Below are 20331 nucleotides of genomic sequence, written 5' to 3'. Positions count from 1 at the left end.
CAAAGCGATGAGCAAACCAGGATGTGTTCTGACCGCGCAATGCTTGTCGTGCAGTACCCTCTGCGTGAGGTCTCCCACGAAAGACCGAATATGCTCTCCTCCCTCTGCCCTGCGTAGTCTCAGCCAGCCGTCCTTGAGTAAGGCCTTCAGAGTCTACCCCAAATCCGTTCGAAAAATGTTAGTCCCCAAACTGTGTGTTAGTTCCCACTCCTCACACTACTGTCCTTCACGCTGCTTCTTACAAAGGCCCTGAGGCAAACCGAGCTCTGCGTCGACCCGAACTGCGGCCAGAAGGGGAGACGCCACGGCCGCCTGGCTTCGAAACGCGCCTTCGCACGTTCCCCAGCGGTAAGCAAGTCCTGCAGTACCCCTGGCCTGCACCGCAGATGGCGGTGTGCGGTTATTTTCCTTGGTATCCTTACGTGTCAGCTGCTTCCTTGATGTGTGCTAGAAAACTACTGCCTGCACTCAGGAAACAGCAGAATTGACAACATGTGAGACTATATTCAAGCGCTATTAATTTCATTTCTGGAACAGGAGCATCTGTTAAGTGGTTGCTGTAAACTTTAGTATATCATAAATCCAGTTGTTTTTGTAGGTCTGATCCCAGAAGAAATCTAAGTGAAGAGACTGAAATGTAGATAAGCAAAAGAAAATTTCCTCAGGCTGTTACACATAAGAATAATAAGTAATACTTAGAAGTAAACTTCTTAATTCCCTAAACACATGACTACATTCAGCTTATGTGAATATTTTTAGTCAAATCCAGAAGCTAAGTATTTTAAGTCAACATTGCTGCTCTCCGAAATAACTAATGTGTTCACCAAAACGTTTTGTGAGTCTACTCTCAGTTCTTTAAAGAGTTAGTCCACGTTAGGTCCCGTGCACCACAGAACATAGTCTGCACTTGGGCCATATTCAAAGACATCTTCCTAAATTACTCAATTTTTTTCTTGAATAGCAATCAAACCTTATAACTGCACCACGGCGATGCTCTAAGTTATGAGGGGCGAAATGTGGTTATGTTTTGTTTGGTTTGTTGAAAGGGGGCAGCAGTGCAAGACAGGGGGCTACTATCCCCCTGCGCCCCGCCGGCGTCCCCAGTGCTCCTTATGGGCGCTGCCAGGCGGAGGGCTCTGCGAACAGGGCTCGTGAGACAGGCAAACAGAGCGGCCGGGTTTGGAAGAGCTGTAGAGAGACCTCAACGAGGCAGGCGAGTGGGCAAATGAAGTGCAGTGCCTGCAAATACCATGTAATACAGTTTAGAGTGGCACATTCAGATTTCGTTTTACAGGACTTTCATTTAATCATATTATTTCAGAAAAAAAGTGCACCTCAGTGAAGACATCTGCTCAATGTTCAGCTTCTGCCAAAAAAACTGCAAGCAGAATATTTTGGAAATAGTATCCTGCTCTAGGATTTGAGTTAAAGCCAATTCCCAACTATTGCTAATCCAAATGTTTCAAACCATTGTATATTGGGCTCCCCAGATAAGCTCTCCTTTCTGCACATAAATTTTATGGGGGTAAATTTCAGGATAATGGACTTCCGACCAGAAATTCAGAGTATTTCTTCTGCACACACCCTGATCAGCCATGTGTGAAGCAGCTAGTGGTGGCCAGACGCAGAGAGGACTACCGATTAGGTGAACAGCGGGATGGATCTCATATGGAAATGCATCATATCAGGAGCAACAAGTAGCTGAGTACGACTTGCAGCAACTCTGGAGCTGCTCAAAACAGAGCCAGATTGAACATGTCCCTGCCTGGCCCTCGCCTGGGGGAAGCAAAGGTAGAGAGATCTCCATTAAATTCAACCCACTTGCAACCAGAACAAGAAATATAGGTCCTTAAGCTCACCTAATCCTTCATTCACTGTTTGGATTATCATAAATACGGATTTAATTTATGTCACTAAATGCTAACGTTTTCCCTGTAGTGTTTTATGTATTTTGAGAAATGTGCTGTACATATGAAGTGGAGAGAGCATTATTAAGAGGCCATAACAAAGGCAATGCAAATATAACACAAAATGAACAAAATATAGCTATCTGTTATGTATGTGAAATGATAGAAACACAAAACCTGAATGAGTGTCCTTCTTCTGGGAAGATGTAAGCTGAGGAAGCAGGATGTGGAGGACGCGAGCCACAGGAACTGTGGGAACGCTCCCGGGTTCAAAGATGCTTATTTTAGCCCATATTTTTTAGTACTGGATAGTGGCTATTTACCGGCCAGAACAGGTGAGTAACAGCAGGAATATGAGTCCTTTTAAAATTCCTATTTGCACTTTTAAAATAAATAAAATTATGTTTTGCTGAGACAAGTGTCAGGGAACAGTTTAGCAGGTTTAGTGCTACAGCAGGATTAGTCTTTTAGGTCAAGAGGGTCGGTTATTAGTCAATTATTTGTATAGCACTTTGAAGAGTTAAAACCAGACTACAAGTGCCTGAAATTGCTATTTCTGAAATAATTAGTTCTCTCAAACTTTTGTAAACTATGAATCTTATTTAAGGTTTAAGGCACCCCACAACCAATCTATCTGAAGATTTCTCTTCACATTAGTTTTTAGTTATTTTCATGCTGTAGTTTCATAATTAAAAAAAAATAATCACATACCTTTAAACTTAGGCACAGTCTGTTAATACTTAGGTATACTCTGTTAATTTAGGACCGAAACAGTGCCCTCATATTTATCATCATTTATCTTGGAAAAAAAATGCAGTGGTATATATTCCCTATTTTCTTTTTGACTGTTCAAATGTTCTTTTTCTTGGCAAGAGTGAAAAACAACAGCCGTGTTCATTCGCTAGTAAGAACATGCTCTTTCTACCCTCGGACATCATATTCTCTCATATCCTTTTACTTTTTAGTCATTAATTCTAAGGGTTGCAAGGAAAGAAGTGCACATTCAGTTGCAGCGCAAAGCAGATCTAACTGATGCTCTCTCTCTCCTCGGACCTTTCTGTAGTAGCATTCATTAATATGACTCTAGCACCAAGTCTTCTGTTCAGGGGATTAGGGAACTGCATGGCAATAGCATATTAAGCTTTTCACCTCTCGCTGGTAGTGCTTAAAAATGGTTACAATATTAATATTGTTAGAAAAAATAGTTATTTTCTAGCAATAACTCATTCTTTCTCTGCAAGTTACTGAGAAGGAGCTACATGCCAAACCACTGTAGCTGATTAACATTTTTCAGGTGAAAATGGTCCAAATGCCACCATTTTCAATCTTTTTTTTTTTTTTTGCTGTCAAAACATTTCCCCATATTCAGTGCTTTGAAAATAATTGCTAGAAATGTAACAAAATATTCTGTCTGCCATTTTTTACATTTTCTTTTTGACTTATTCTTTATGTTTTTTTGGCTCTTGCTGTACTAGCAGTTGGCATAATTACATATCGGGTTTTTTTCAGAATTGAAAAATGTTGTGCGGGGAATCTGCTTCTGAATCTAACAGCACAGATACTTCTGGTTTAAAAGCAAATTAAACACCTCTTCAGCAAACCTGGAGGAAAGAGCGTATTGCTTGCCTGCAACAGAAAACAATGGCCTGAAGAAGCGTCAGCAGTTCCGTTCCACTTTCCTTGTTCGCCATAAGACAGGTTATTTTTAGCAGCGACTGGAGTGGAGGACAAGTAATTGCATATCCCGTAAGGTCATCCGTTCCTATCTCTTCTAGACATCTGTCCTTGCTCTCCTGCTCCTAAGAAACAGCTGCATTTGCATCTGGCTGCCGAAACAGAGAGCAGGCAGCACCGGGGTGACGGGGTGGAAGAGATGTGCTCAGGGCACCCCAGTTACTGCCTGCAAGCAAATCTTTTCCTGTTTCACAGCGTCGCCTCTTATAGAGCTCAAGTGGAAGACAAAAGCGACCTCCCAAAATACAGCTGGGGGGCTGAGATAATACGTCCTTTGGTCAATGGTGGATGCCTGGTGGCTTGAAAACCGCTTCTGCTCTTGGTGCTGTGTAAAGACATAGCTATTTCTGAAGTCTGCACCTAACACCTCTGTGGGCTTCATACAAGGGAGCACCAGTGCAATGCAAGCGTACAAATATCCGTGCAGCACTAACCTAACATCTCCTGCTTCGGTGAGCCCTGAGACTTTTTAACATACACAATCTCATTTGCTTAGACAGCCATTAGGCTAAAATAGCCTGACCCCTACAAAAAAACATAACTGGCTTTCTGAACAGACTACTTATGTGAAAGTACAAGTGATGCTCCTTTTAATATCGGGGCTACGTAACCGTCTCTCTCCAGGACGCCTGAGAGACTTCTGGGAAAAAAAGGGATAATCCTGCTTAGGAGGAAAAAACCAGTGCAGTGCTGGTCGTATCTCATCCTGAATTTCTTGCTAGTCAGAAATCAGCCATAAAATATGTTGACTGTCAGAAACTGCGACTTCCAAACCAAAACAGTCTAGAAGGATCCCTCCCTTCTGGATATGAAAGGGTAAGAATAATACACTGAAAAAGAAACAAGGCAAAAGAAAGAAGACAAGAGGGACATTTCCCCTTAGTTAAGCCAATTAAAGCAGTTCCGTATTAATTTGCTGAAGCGGGAAAGGGGGGGCGCACTGCAGGCGCCGAGGCGGGCCGGAGGCCGAGCAGCGACGGGACGAGCCCTGCCTGCAGCGCGGCGCCCGAGGCACGTCCCGGTGCGCCCGGCAGCCAGCTCCCGCTCGGGAAGAACTGCGCGTGGCCTGGCAGCTCATTCTCCTCGCAAGGCAATTTCAGGAAGAGCTTTCTCAGCAAGGGGCCACGAACAAGGGTATAGTTTTAGAGACCAATCCTACAGAGTTTTACTCAGAACCATCCTTATACACTTATATGCTATATGAAACAGTTGAGCTAGCTAAAGGGTTTGCAGTATAGTTTTGTAAACCCTGGCAGTCACATGGCAAATTCCATTTTTTTCAGTAAACCTGCTTGCTCAAGATTGTTTTCAGAAGCTGAAAACCAGATTTAGCCTTTATATTCTTTGAAATTCAAGACAATATTTAATGAACAGCAAGGGAGAAATTACCAGTATTGCTAGTGCCATCAAGCAAGATATGAGCTGAACCTATCATTTTTCTGGTCAAGATAAATGTGTGCAATTGTTTATATGTTTGGAAGATCCATTTGCTCTTTGGACTCATATAGTCAGGCCCAACTCCCAGAGTTTTACTAACGTTACTAACTACCTGAAAAGGTAATAAGATTGTTTCTCATGCCTAAGTTCATGCTTCCTTGACTTTTTTATGCTCTAATCTAAAGGAGCCCCCAAAATACCATAGTAAAAAACGGACAAAAATCCCCAAACCGAACCCAGAAATCAAGTAGCAAAAATATTAGCAGGAATATGAACCCCTTTAAGAAGAATTTAATGCTTACTTTTACAATCAATTAATTTGGAAGAAGTGAGATAATTACTGCAGACATGGATGCAATGATTTCAGCAGTAATTTAAGAGAAATTGTTTGATTTTGCACTGGAGCAGAGGAGGAGTGCTGTAACGATCTATCCCCATGGGTCTGCTGAGGGGATAATAACACCTTAAACCTACCTGTTAAACAATAATGGCTTAAACTATTCATAACATTATCTTTTCTGCCTGATATATTACTAATCTCTCTTATGCTAGTTTTAAGACCAACAATAATCAGAGCAATAGCTATATGGGCTTTTCAATTAAAAGAAGTGTTTTTCATTCAAAATCAATGATGGCACATTATCTATAAGCTGGAAGGCTTCAGCCAAGAAAAAAAAAAATAAGCAAAGTGGTGCTTTGCAAGACTATTACCCAGCAAAACACGCCCAAGTGAGGCTTTCCTAGCAATCTGGTGTACTCAAAATGAGAATGAAGGATGTCACCTACAGTCTAGATAACATATAATGCTCCTGATTTTCCCCTGAATTCTTAACTTTTTGTGGGTTTAGTTTAAAAAACATAATATAAATAGACGCAAACAAATCTGCCAACATCTCAATTTCTTTAAGTGCGCTATGACACAGATACAACCTTCCTGAAAGGGGAGCAGAGCAAAGGTATTGTCTTTCTGGATCAGAATGACCAAGTTCATCTACTCCAGAATCACTCCACATCATGAAAACTGCACCAATCTTTCAGAGAAAGCAGAATGTCAACCGAAATAAGTCATTTAGGACATCAACAGTCCAAAGGAAAACGGCCCATGTATTTTCAAACTTTCAGGGTTCGCTGTGTGTGGAAGAGCAGTACCGGAACTTGCCTCTGGCTTCTATTTGGCGCAAGTGAGATGAAGCCACTCCAGCGAGTGAGATGCTACTTATCCACAGAAAAGCCAACTGCACACATGCACACATTAAAGCGTACGGTTAAGTTCTTGCAGGGTGGAGCAATTTGGGATTCAAAGAGAGAGACAGGTAATTGTGCACATTTGATAGAGACACTGCACAGCTGCCATCAGGTCGCACAAGAGCGGAGCAGAGAGTGGCCCTGCCTAAAGGGGGACACAAACGATAGACTTTTATTAACGATCCAGACACTAGAGATGGTCCGAGCACAGCAACACAGGAGAACAAAACCAGCTCAGATTCATGCTGATGCCTGTGGATTAGCGTTCCTCCCTCGCCCAGTTCCTGCATGAGGATCACAGAGAAATACCCAAATATCTGAAGTATCTAGCAAAATGATGATTTTTTTCAGACCTCTTGCTTTAAAGGTGGTGAATTAATTAGCAAAATTCTTATGAACTGCAAAACATTTGCTTAGATATTACTATGAATGTGGGTTTCCTGCCTGCCTGACAGGATGCATCTGCTGCCTGTAGAATAGCCAGCTACGGACAGCTAAGCATACCATGCAGACCTTACTGAGCTCCTGATCCAAGTCTCATCCTGGTCAACAAAAAGATTTCCTTTGACTTTCTCGGAAGCTGCATTAGGCCTTTAAAAGCCTTACATTTTAAAACATTCCTTGGAGGCTATGTTTGCTTTAAAACCACAGAGAAATAAATGCAAAACTATATTAATATTTAACATTGGACTATAAAAACCAGTAACTCAGAGTCAGGACAGCTGGTACAAGTTTAATTCACATCATCATTTCAAAATGAAAATACAGAAAAGGACAGAATATCACATCTTCACGTTAGAAATCTATTTTCTTTTCTCCAATATCTACATTTTGTAGTTTCTATACATATACCTCCTAAATTTCCATGAAAAATATTTTGCATCTATATAACTGTTTGATTTGCTTTTCCTATCCGTTAGTATGGGTTATATTTAAAGAAATCAAAATAGAAAAAAAGGGTTGGAGTGAAAAAGATAAGAGACTAGTTAAAAATTAAAAAAAGCCAACAAACATAAATACTACGCTTGTGGCCTTTATCTGGGTTAGGCCAGCAGTCTATGGTCTTGATAGATGGTTCTCAGCGCACAGAGTTTTATTGCTGGTACACAGCACACTTTGTTCCTTTTGTTTCACTAAACCTGCCAACTTTTAAAATTAGTGACACAGGCATTCAAAATGTTTGACAAGTGGTCAGACTCAGATATACATATTCATACCCCGGCAGTAAATGATGGGAGGAAGTTTAAGATGCAGTAAAAACAAATTCTTCAGTTCAGCCCGACTTTAATGTAACACTCGTTTCTCAAGCACTTCCACTGTTAAAGCCTCTTGGATAGCACACAAGGGACACATCACTTAAAGAAATGTTTCTTTGTTTGAACCAGAAGTCCAAATCTGCTCAGTTCATTTAAAATATTTTTTTTTTCTCTAGCATAAATGAATACGCAGCTCCTTCTGTGGTTTTCCTGATGCTTGGTGACTTGCTATTATTCTTCCAGCAGAAGAAGGATCAGACGTTCGTGCGAACCGAAGTGTGTCCCTCCTCCTCAGCCCCACGCTCTCCCTCCCGGCTCGGAACACAGAGGTGAGAGTGCCTCAAAGGTGCTGGAAATCATCTATGCATATATTGCTGTATCTTTACACATAAAAAAGTATCAAGAAAAGGAAACAAGTTAAAAAGCAAAGAGTCCTTGTATTAAATAACGTGCTATGCTTGTTTTGTTTTGTTTTGTTTTTTAAAACTCTTAAAGCACAAAGCTGCTTTAAATGACCCTGGCACTGCAGTGAGCTCCTCTGGTTTTGAGTGTGAAGACAGCGGGAAGGAAAGCGACATACGTAGGTATTCCGGAAGGGCAGACCGCCTCATTTCAGCTCTACTAATCGTGCACGAAGAATAAATACCTGCGTTTCGGAGAGGAAGGCAGGGTCGGGGAGACGCCTCGGCAGCGCGTGTGCGGAGCTGGCCCGGCAGAGCCCGCTCAGGGCTTGCTGCCGGGCCGGGCCGCCCGGGAGGGGGACGCGGGGGCCGAGGCGGCCGGGCCGGCCAGGAAAATGCAGTGATAACCGGAGGAAGGAAGCGGCGGCGGGCAGCTGTCAGCGGCCGGCGTGCGCGCCCCGGCGGCCCGGCCGCAGGTGAGCGCGGCGCGGGGGGGATGCGGGGGCGGCCGGGGGGGGGAGACCCCGCGCCCGGCCCCCGGCGGCGCCCGGGGCCGCCCCCGCCCGCCCGGCGCGGCGGAGCCCGGGGCGGCGAGGGGGCGCCCCGCCGGCGGCGGCGGCGGCGGCGGCGGCGGCGGCGATGGCGGGGCGGCGGCGGCGGCTGCGGCTGCGGCTGCGGCTGCTGCTGCTGCGCTGCCTCCTGCTGGGGCTGCTGGGCGGCGGCGGCGGCGGGCAGCCCGGCGGCGGCGAGTACTGCCACGGCTGGGTGGACGGGCAGGGCGGCTACCACGAGGGCTTCCAGTGCCCCGAGGGCTTCGACACGGCGGCCGCCACCATCTGCTGCGGCTCCTGCTCGCTGCGCTACTGCTGCGCCGCCGCCGAGGCCCGCCTGGAGCAGGGCGGCTGCACCAACGACCGGGAGCCCCCGGACCCGGGAGTCGCCGCCCGTGAGTGCCCGGCCCGCGGGCTGCGGGGCTGCCCGGCCCGGCCCGGGAGGGAGGGCAGGAGGCGGCGGGGCTGCAGGTGCGCCCCGGGGGAGGCGGCGGCGGCGGCGGCGGCGGCGGCGGGGCGAGCGGAGCCCCCGGCGCGGCGGGTCGCGGCTCCCGCCGCGGGGCGCAGAGAGGCAGCGCCCCGGGGCAGCGCCTGGCCTCGCAGCTTCCCGGCCGACGAGTGCCCCCCCGACAGCCGGGTGCCTTCAGTGCGCGTTTGTGTTTCACGTTTCCAGCGGCGGCTGCTTTGCCGCGAAGCACTGGCTGCAAAGCTGGTCTGGGTCGGTTCGGCTTTTTTTTCCCCAGAGGTGAGACTGAGCCCCGGTGCTCTGCAGACGTGACCCCACGGTGCAAGGGGCCGTCGGCTTGTCAAACAAAAGGAATCCAGCAGTGCGCACGGAGAGTAGTTTTCCGAGTCACTCGCTCTGCGTTTATGTCTCACCGTACAAGTGCAAGCAACAACGTCGGAGGTGCTGGAGTTAGCCTGCAGGTCCAGGCGGTTACGCTTGACAGCCCCAACAGTCTGGGGTGGGAGGGCAGGGCAGGGGAGGAGAAGAATTTGGTTCTTGAGGGAAACCGAGATTGAACAAACTATAACCACGCAGCAAACCAGACACAGCGTGGACAGTTTTTACCACTAGAAATTATTAGAGCTGTCAACAGAAAGGAATGTTAACTTGCACAGGTAGGGCATACGCTTCCAGTTAGCTCTATCGGTGATGAACAGAAGCTCTGTCTTCTGAAAAGGGCCGATGGTTAGTGGGAATCTAACAGCGATGTGAGTCTTCATATCCTCGACGGAGTTTATTTCTGTGTGCTACAACTGTTATTTCTGTAGGCTAATATGCATGGTTTGTCTGTTCTTTTTCTTTACCAGAACCAATCTACGTTCCATTTCTCATTGTCGGATCGATATTTATAGCCTTCATTATTGTGGGCTCTTTGGTAGCTGTTTATTGTTGCACATGCTTAAGACCTAAACAACCATCGCAGCCCATACGATTTTCTCTTCGGAGCTATCAGACCGAGACCCTTCCCATGATCCTGGCCTCGACGAGCTTCAGGACGCCGTCGAGACAGTCCAGTACCGCCACGAGTTCCAGCTCCGCCGGCGGCTCGGTTCGCAGGTTCTCCTTCGCCCGGGCAGAGCCGGGAGGCCTGGTGGCGTCCTCACCTCCGCCCTACACATCTGGCTGCTTCCAGGCAGCCCATTCTGTGCACCTGCCTCAGCCGCCGGGGTTTCTGGTGTCACCCCCGTACTTCGGGTACCCTCTCCAGCCAGAGCCTGCCCTAGCCAGCAAGAGCTGCTCTGATTTTAGTCAGAGCTGAAAGGCGTTATCAAGAAACCGTGCTGCCCTAGGAAGTGCAAGGACCGCTGCTGGGCATGTTTCGCGCTAACGTGCTCCGTGACTGTGGGAGTCAGAACAGTTCGAGTGGGTGAGTCGCCCTTGAAAAGCGCAAGATCTCATAGAATCAGCCTTGTACGAAGAAACATTTAGTTTACTGGCCCAAACGTGGAATTACAATTACTATTCACAATTACAAATGAGTATTACAAGCTTAATTGCTTTAAAAACTGACTGCTCTGATAGTTTGGTCTAATTTATGCAGAACATATTCAGAGACAGGTAGAAAAACTGTTTTGGGATAAAAGTATTCATTTCATAGTGTCATAAACAATATTTTAACCCTAAATGATATTAACTTAGTTAACAAAGTGGCTGCATTGGGCACATCTAATTGTCAGAGTAGTTCTGTAAAGCAGCAATACGACTGAGGAAGTAAGAGAGAAGACTTGCTAAAATGAAGAGCTTGAGCATCCTAAAAACAGCTGACTGCTTCCCACACCCATGAGCAATGAAAATATGAGGAAGTGCATTACTATAGATATCCAAGTGTGTGAGTTTTTTTAATGCACATACTATATGTGAAATTACACTGCATAATTTTATTAGTAAACTACTAGTAAGGAAGATAAAAATATTTTAGTATTAGTTAGACTAGTTGAAAACATGCCGATCCCAAGCAGCCAAATAATTATATATGGGAAAAGCAGAATGTATTCAATAATAACTTCTCAGCATAAAATTCTAAAAATGGCATTATATTAAAGCATTTTTCAGCAGGAAGTATTTATTGTTGGCTTTTTGCTCAGCTACTTTTATGCAATAAGTTGGACAAACTGACCTTAAAGTTCTATTTGTAAAATTAGCAATGTATAAAATGTAAAGACAAACTTGTAATTTAAAATGTATTTACAGCATTGACAGCACTAATTATTTAGTAGTCACACTGAAAACTTTTGTCAATAAACTGTGTGGTTGAAATGTAGTGTCACCTGTATATCTCTGCACAGAAAGTGTTTGATGAGCAAGTTTTCATTTTGATGGTTTCACTCTTTTGTATATTTTCCATTAAAAATAGTTAATTTTGCTTTTGTAAATGATGTGCATCTTCAGCTGTGTACCTGTGATGCTGTGCAGATTCACTATAATGTACATTTCTGAATATAGAGCTAGCTAATAGATTAATGCCTTTTATATGTAACTTGAAACTTGATGTGGTAAAAACTACTTTGATTAGTTAGGCAACTCCCATCATAGGAATACATTCTTTTGCCCCTCTACATTTCCTTCATCCAAGCAATCCAACAAACCAAATGGCAAAAGAAAAAAAGGCATATAAAACAAACAGATGCTGCAAGCAAACAGAAAATACACAAGCAACATATACAGTCATTAAAGGGCTTCTATGCATACTTATTTTTGTGAATAAATTATGCTTATAATTTATAAGCATAAAGACAGCTTAAGTTCTATATAATGATATTTTAAGTAATAAATTTTGGCTCAAATATTGTAATTGTTAATTATGAACCAAAATAGTGATACATAATAGTATATATATGTTTTATCAAAAAAAGATGTCAGATATTTGCAAAATTACTTGAAATTTTAATATTTTGCCTCGCACTTTTCAAAAAACGGTCTCCTTCAAGCAAGGGGACCTTCCTTTGTCAGTGTTTTATAGAGCTCTGTTCTGGATCCACTGGGCGTTTTGAATGCATGAGGAATATGGGACTGTGTGAATGATCTTTCCTGGAAAAATGAAGCTAGCATTTAATACTGCAATAGACACTAGCTCTGTTGTTTGGGAGCAAGCCTATGTGATCTGCTGATCGTTCCCCTATACAGCAGAAACGGATATTGAAACAGTTAAACAGTCGACTTGACCATGGTTTACAAACACATTTCAAGTCTTCTGTTAATAGAAGTTTTTTAATCTCTTAAACAAAGGCAAAAAAGATCCAATATATGGAAGCAGAAACTTGGACCACTTTAGGCTAAAATGGTGCAATTTTGTTTTCTTTGAAACAGTGAAGACGGTTTTGAAATAGTAGTCATCAGAACTACTAACCTAAGTGGTGGATAGCTGAAGTTAGATGTTTTCCGCAAAGAAATCATGGGTTTGAAACTGGTATTGCCTATTCAGCTTTCATGGTGTATTGCTAAAGCAGCCAGCCTGCTTCATCGTAACGGCTGCAATGGACTTTAATTTGTTTTATTCATGTATTAATATAGGGACACATTTTGCTACACTTGGGTACAGTCTCATAGACTCTAAAGGATTATTCAGAGTAAGTAAAGGCTGTAAAGTTTGCCATGGATTGTGAAATTCAGCCTAGCGGGGAAGACCCATCTGAGCTACTTCCTTTCCTCCCCGGAGGCTACATAATGGATTTGTTCTAGCATATGCTGCATAATAGGTTTGACCTCATAAAATGCTTAAACAACTTGACACACAGGAATAATTTCATTGAATGGGACTTAAAGTTTATGGAGTGTTAAGCATTTCACAGAGTGGCGGCCAGAGTGCAGCGAATCTTGCAGACAGGGCTCTAAGACTGTGGGAAAGATCAGGTGTAGCTAAGATGGCTGTACTGAACTAACTGTAAACCAGGTGAGGTGGGAATTATGCACGGTCTACAAATTGATTGACAAAAAAAAATTTATAATTTTTGTTAATGCAGCTGAAGTGACAGTAATAGCTGAATAGAGATGAAGGGAGCTGACCAGAATACAAGTCCTTGGACTGAAGTGGTTTTTGCCTGTGCTGGTACTTTCCAACACAAATGGATTTGGGTTACAGGTGCTAATAATGAATTTCCTTCTTAATGAAAAGGACCTATTGGCACTAGATGCTCCAAAGGTTTATAGGAAAATAGTCATTCTCTGACGCTTGCAAGCAGAACACGCATGGTATTCTGATGCACAATTTCAGAGACTAACTAACTAGTTTGTTTGGAAGGGTTAGATATATGCTTCAATTAGAAGGCAGAAAATAGCTTGTTATCAGAAGTCACATTTACACACTACTTGCTTTACTCTCACGCTTTTTAAACACAGTAGGTTTAATGCTTCTATTTGTAATACTAGAGTTAATTTACACTAATTTTACTAGAGTGACACTGAGCTAAAAATAAATCAAAATGAAAGAAGAATCACACTCAGTAAATTGATTATCATCATTCACAGACTTTATGCACAAAATATGCTGCCATTAGCTGGTATCAGCATGCATGAAAACTAAACCTTCTATGGGCAAAGAATAATAATTAGTGGCATGAATTAGATCAGCCATTTCTTGTTTTTCTGTACTATGGGTTTCTTAAGCATGTATCTCCAAAACGTTTCAAAACTCTTCAGTGCTAAGAAAAACATTACATGCACTTACAAGAATTTCTGAGGGATGCTATTTCAACTAGGTACATGGTATGATAAAAGACTTGGTAAACTAATCGTCTTTTTGTAATACTAATCCCACTGGAATTAAAGAAAATGACAATTCCGAAATTTTTATTATTGTTGCTACTATTCATTTCAAGTTTGAAGCAGCATTAAGGACAGGGAGTCAATTTTTGGAGCTGTTGTCCCTGGTGTGAGAACGGGTGCGCTGGCTTGGACAGCGCTCCTCGGAACGCAGCTGCTCCTCCGGAGCGGAGCGGACTGCTGCTCACCACGACGCTCAGGTTTGCAAAGAAGAGAAAGGCATTTCTTTCCTCCCCTCCATTTCGCGCTTGTGACAGTGCACCTATTCACGGGGCTGCAGTACAAATCAGATCAGTGAAACGATCCACTTTAAAAATAACATTTGCCGGATAAAGGAAGGAGGGAAAGGACTGGAAAGGGAACCCGGGTCATTATAACCTGTATTATAACCGGAATCATTTCAACGGCTTCACGACCGCCAGCGCAGCAGAGGTGGCGTACGGCACACCGCACAGTGCGATCTCCTGAAGCCCCCTCTACCGTTAGGGCCAGGCGATCACGAAACTAACAGCGTGCATCCATTACTGAATGTGCCTTGAGACTACAAACTCTACCAAATAAATTCAATATTTAGTGCACATATAGAGTAAATTATCCATCTATAATCAAGGCTCAACTTAGGTATGGATATATTGATTTTTATTCTGTGGGTTAGCACTGTTGCGGAAAAAAATGTCTGCTCATATGACAGCCAAAGGATACTGCATGTATCGCCGCGGTCTAAAAAAATGAGATTGTTTCCTTATTCACGCTCTACCATTGCTCTCGTACTGCGCAGTTCTCCGCTTTCAAAATATGGTATCAGTACCAGAAGCACTGCTGGGCTCTGCTGCAGGTCACTAAACTGCAGACTCCCATACTGCCTTTTCTGAAGTTTGTTTTTAACTCTTTCTGTGCTTCACATGGTAACTAGGGGAGGCATCTGAAGATAACTGGTTTTACCTTTTTAAAAATAATTTTCTACTTTTTCATCAGTTTACCACAGTAATATAAGAATTCTTGGGTGCTCCTGTGAAATGCTATTTCTGATACCTCCCTTTTTGATGGATTAAAAAACTAGAATGAGGGGTTATATATCTTCCTTTGAAAGTAATCCCTAGCATTGGCAACCAATCACTTCAACAAAGCTTCTTCATTTAATGGCAAAGTTTATTCTTTTTTTTTTTAACAATTAAAAGACAAAACATTTAAAATTTGCAGTTCAAAACATGCACAGTCACCAAATGCCAAATGACATGTAACACTGCATAGAACTGAATGTGCTACTAAGAGAGAATAACTATTTATAAAACACAGTGCATTTAACATCCAGTTAAAACTAAACCTGAGAAACTACCATAAACACTGAGTCAAAAAGTCTTCTTTCATGCAGCTTCATAAGTTCCACAACATAAGTTTCAGCAGTAATGGTTTAGGGGAGCTGGCAAACCTCACTTTTCCTTGACTGCAAACTTTGCTTGGACATAGTAACTGCTTTCTGCAGCAGTTTATACATATCAAACACTGAAAAACTTTATGAAAAGTTAAGTTGAAGTAGAAAAACAATATTAATACATTTATGGCTTCTATTTCTACAATAAGGAAACCCCATAAAACATGATTTTAAACAAACTTACTCTGGTCACAGCTTTGCAATTACAAATCACTCTATACAAGGAAAAGCTTTCATTTAAGTTAAAGTACCAGCCCTCCAAAGTGCCCACCGTTGCACATCGTAACTCAGACGAGTAGTCCTTATACTTGCAACCCGTCCAAAGGAAGCCTATGCGAGTAAGGGTTTGCAGAAGCAGGAACAAGGTTTGGAATGCTAAGATATTCCTTTGTTTAATGAAGATCTTTTGGTTAACAGAGAACCAACTGGGGGACTGAGGGCAGAGGGGGGAAGGAGAAACTCACTTGCTGAGTTTCGCTACCAGTGAACACATCCAGTATCAAAAAAATTGAACTGACAAACTCATTTGCTTATATGTCACTAGCTTCCGAATATATTATGAAGATACTTTTAACGAAGGCATTAAAAAAAGGGAACAGCAACCCACCATGCATTGCCTCAGAACACTTAAAAACATCATTTCATGCAGACAGATAAATTCAGCAGAACTGCAAGTGCTTTTACACAATATGCAAGAAGAAAAAAGTGAAAATTTCTCTCCTTAAATTCAACACGCATTCCAAATTACCAACTGTTCAAGATGGGTTTAAATATAATGAAAGAAGTCTTATGACATTTAATACATATCTTTGTAACACGGTGGACTTTCTGGATGTACATGGACATATAGGAATCTTCAGCTATTTCTTATTGTTTCAAAATATTTTATTTATCATTTTTATACAAATAGAATGATGATTAAATATAAATCTGTTGAAACTGCTTTGCAAAAATAAGTCTAAAATTAGGAAATGGCAAGAAAAAATTCCAAATACAAATTGTTAATAGGTTTGTTAAAATTTGTTATGTTACGTACTCTTTTGAATCATTTATATATATTTATGTATTTAAAAATAATCAAGCAACTGTATTTATATATGATATCTGATTTGTAAGTGGCACTGCTTCAACTTTTTGGAAGGAAATTTTTTAATACTAACTTGTAACTGCAATATAGTGCACACAAAACACATGGAGAATTCCATGTGAATTCCATATTTAATGCAAATTCAAATGTTTAAACATTAAGAATAAATGCACCGTGATGAAAAACTTTTACTAAATTGCCTTTTCTTTAAATAAACATCTGCACAATCTTATTAATTTAACAAAGACATGATATACTAAACAGATAATAGATTATATTACTGTGTACTTAACATGAAAATAAAGTGCATATTATATATTGGATCTGATTTAAAAATGGGCATAAATAGCTAAGATGATCTTTTAAAATGGAATTGAATAAGCAATCAGAAAACATGGTTAGAACTGTAGCATTTTCTTTTTACTATTTCCAAGAAATCTTCCCACCACTAATTACCAGACAGTAAATAACACAGTGGGTGGAAAAAGTATAGAGACAGAAAAAAAAAATACATTAGAAGTCACCAAAGTGAAAAATGCACTTTGTGGGCTACTACTTAAAATTCTGTAAAAATGTAAGGACAAAACATAGTGACAAGATTACGCTATCTTAAAAAACAGAGCAAAACCACCAGCACAAATTACAGTGTAAATTCAGGATCTTAGAGATTTCTCAGTTGCTTTCTTCCCTTTTAATACAGACAAAAGAAAATTGAAACCTACTGCGTCTCCCCCTCACCCCACTATATTACACTGGCACGATTCATTTTACTTCATAGGAAGAATAAGTGACCTTCTAAATTTCTCACACTTACATTAACATGGTGTTTCTAGTTCATGTGTCACTTCTTCAAAACCACTATTTAAGCCATTTATAACAGAAAAAAAATCCACCAAAAATAATTTACTAATAAACAGTATGTACGAATTGAGTTGTTTTATATGAGTTAAGTACACTGAAAGATTATAAAAGAACAACAGCGTCATGGTTAATTTCAGAAATGTTTTGAAGTTGGCCATTGTCCCTCAGATGACAGAAAATAGGATCCCCATTTTAGAAAGGGGCATGCCCCCAAATTTTTTCTTGCCTTAGGTCAAGTGATTTGGCCCTCCCATATTGATCCATCTATTTATCTATGCCTGAAATGGCTTTTCTGAAGGCAGTTCTTGTCTGCATGACTGACTGGCAGCACTGTTTCTAGTGGGACACATTCCCTTTGTCCCCGTGTCTTCTGTTTTCTCTTCTGTGTAAAGATCACCTCGGGAAAGTCAGAGGAAGATATTGCATAACATGCATATGAAATGCAGGCTGCCTTCCCATTGATATGCCTTCCTAAATATGTACTTTCATATAGTGTCTTTTGTTGGGTTTTTCACGTATATTTGTTAGCTTTTCCTAGAATGAGGCATAAGAAACTTGGATGGTGCAATAAAGCTAGATGTTGAGTTAGATGAAAGGCAAGAAGATAAAGTCAGCTTTAGTAAGTATACGGCAAATCAGGGAGGACAGAGAAAAGATGGGAGTGTATGGCTTGTTACTTATAAACAGACACTGGATGATTTGGAGAGCAAAGAAGAAATTCTTAATCTAACAGATCATTAGGAATGTCATTGTTCTATCCAGTTAATCTCCATTCAAAGGCAACGACCCTGTCATTTCCACATAATGCAATGAAATGTAATTAAAATTAAAAGCATCTGTTACTCTATAAAAGTTATTTTAAATGTAATTGTGATGGCTTTTAAAATCAGAATTAAAGGTGGACTAAAAAGCCACAAGATTTATCTTTTTTTTTTTTTTTTTAGTAGTAGTTCTTTTTTTGAAATACCACCTGGAAAAGAGCATGGAAATATCAACTATAGCTACTTAAAAAAACCCATCATGACTGTTTTCCTCAAGGGACTAAAACTTAATTTAACCCCTCTTCCCTTTTTGTTTTATTCAGGAGTGTTTTTTCTGTAGTCACTTCCTCTCCATTTTTAATGAAAGGTGAGAGTATGTAGGTTTTCTCCATGATTAAAAAGTTGCAAAGAGGCTGCTGCAGTGTTTTTAGCTCCTTTATAGGAAGTGGCTTTAGTGCAAATAAAACAGTACATACCACACGCTTCTGAAGGGCATGCTTTACTCTGACTAAATATATTTTAAATAATTGTAGGAAAAAAAGGTTGAAAATTTAATTAGCAGTTAATTTGTATTTATAAAATAAAACAAAGTTTTTGTTGAAGCTGCAGCATGAGCAGATAGAACTTCCAATTCTAAGCATTGAAAAAAAAGATTAGAGAATGATAAAGGAAAGTAAGGTAGAGCAATTCTTAAAAATGCGAACAAATCAACAGTATGTGCACTCCATTTTACAAGTGGCAGTCATTTTCAGTAGCTGCATTATCACATGAAAATAAAGGAAAAGCTTCTATAAGGCCAAAGGTGCAAGGAATTTAGTTTTGAAAGCAAATGCCATAAAGGCCACTCAGATTAGGCTCATCGTACTGTAAATCTTTCTCCTCAAGTGTGGAGACTCAAGCATGCAGTTTTGAGATCAGGACTGGAGTTAATTTCCTTTCAAATTACTTCTGAAGAGAGAAAAAATGTATGGAACTTCTTTGGCAAACATCTTTAGGTTAGTTTGACACAAACATCTACAAACATCTTGGTTCAAAATCTTTCTTGGGGGTGAGTTAACACCATTAAGGTACTACTTTTTCAGCACTTGTTGAAATCAAGTTATCAAGGCTTGTTCTCAACTGTATTTAAATATTTATCACTTAAAAACCTTAACAGATGCTAATAATGGCCTGTCAATGTAAAGTATGTTTAGCAATCTGACCATTATGCTCCAAGTATATGACCAGTGTTGATTCAGCTTTGTTGTCAATAAGCAAGCTGGCAAGATACAAGGTAAATTTCAACCTGTTTACAAAGGCTAAGCAAATACTCCTTCAAAATTTCAGGGAGATGGCATGTTACAGTATAGTTGCACAGTGCTTATGTCTACTGAATACACAAATCCAAACTTTATGGAGTAAGACCATCATAGATCTTAAAAGGTCTGATAATGGGGCCTTGATCAGAGTTCCCAGCAAAGATCTAGCAGTCTGTCTCACTGAAGTAACCAATAAGGCCCAAATCTCAAGCCATGTTCCTTCACCATTCCTCAGGCCTTTGTTTTGTGGTATCGTAAGCTCTTATTACTTCAGATTGGGAAACTATTCCATTTTCATCTTGAGAGAAAGCATAGCCATCTGCAGACAGAAAACAAAAATGGAAATCAATTAAGTTTTGATCACAGTTTCACTTATTCCTCAACATTTTAAAGTTTTAATGAAAGTAACTTAAAAAAGGTCAATAGAGGTGAATGAACATCTTTTCAATGATTAGTAGGTAGAAAAACCACACTATTTCTTACATAATTTTGCAACTATAAGACAGCAGAAAGAACTCTGCACAGTATCTTAGGAATGAACAGAATCCTATCAAAAGGCAATGAGCATGGTCTGCTGCGTTTATGTTCTGATATAAATATAGTTACACACATGATTAAACCTCAAAAGCACAATATGTTACTTACACTTTCCATAAAAACGTCTTCTTTTTTTTTGGAAAAAAGATTTAATTAAAACAACTTAAAGATGCAGAAAATCTGGAAATTTAACTGCCAAATCTACATATGACTCAAAATAATTCATTAACTAATTCCTTTGTTAAAGCTAATGCTAACACATGAAAAAGCAGTTCTATCCAAAGTTTCAATAAAATGTATAGACACAAATTTTATATGTTTATTCTAGATATATGTATACTTGGAAGCCTTAAAGCCTCTGTGACAAAAACAGTAAGAAAGAGATCTTTCACAACCTTGAGAAACTGTTTAAAAGGAATTCCCTGTTCCTTTTACAATTCCAATACTGCCGAGTTTGCAAAGCAAAAACTTCTGGAGTTGTGAGTCACAATCTGAATTAACAGAGCATTTGAAGCTGAAGATGCTGCATCTTTACTGTAAACAAATGAAGTGAAAGGT

The 20331-nt window shown here is 40.9% G+C and overlaps 2 protein-coding genes across 10 annotated transcripts in view; one reads left to right on the top strand and one right to left on the bottom strand.

The window, feature by feature from the left end:
• Positions 1–8658: 8658 nt before the first annotated feature.
• On the top strand, positions 8659–17233 carry SHISA3 (shisa family member 3; the record flags this gene model as incomplete). Its single annotated transcript, XM_068941057.1, has 2 exons — positions 8659–8926; positions 9846–17233. Coding segments are annotated over 2 exons (720 nt in total), but the record flags the coding sequence as incomplete, so codon positions are not given.
• Positions 14926–20331, bottom strand: part of ATP8A1 (ATPase phospholipid transporting 8A1) — a 118783-nt gene continuing 113377 nt past the window's right edge. For all 9 annotated transcript variants that reach the window (XM_068943013.1, XM_068943010.1, XM_068943009.1 and 6 more), the window contains one exon: positions 14926–19555. In XM_068943013.1, the coding sequence (XP_068799114.1) occupies positions 19458–19555 (98 nt within the window). In that variant the 3' untranslated portion in view covers positions 14926–19457. The remainder of the gene's footprint in view (positions 19556–20331) is intronic.

This window comes from Struthio camelus, chromosome 4, assembly GCF_040807025.1.
Source record: "Struthio camelus isolate bStrCam1 chromosome 4, bStrCam1.hap1, whole genome shotgun sequence".
NCBI lineage: Eukaryota > Metazoa > Chordata > Aves > Struthioniformes > Struthionidae > Struthio > Struthio camelus.
Note: the sequence above shows the minus strand (reverse complement) of the source record. Positions and strands in the feature narration are given on the sequence as shown.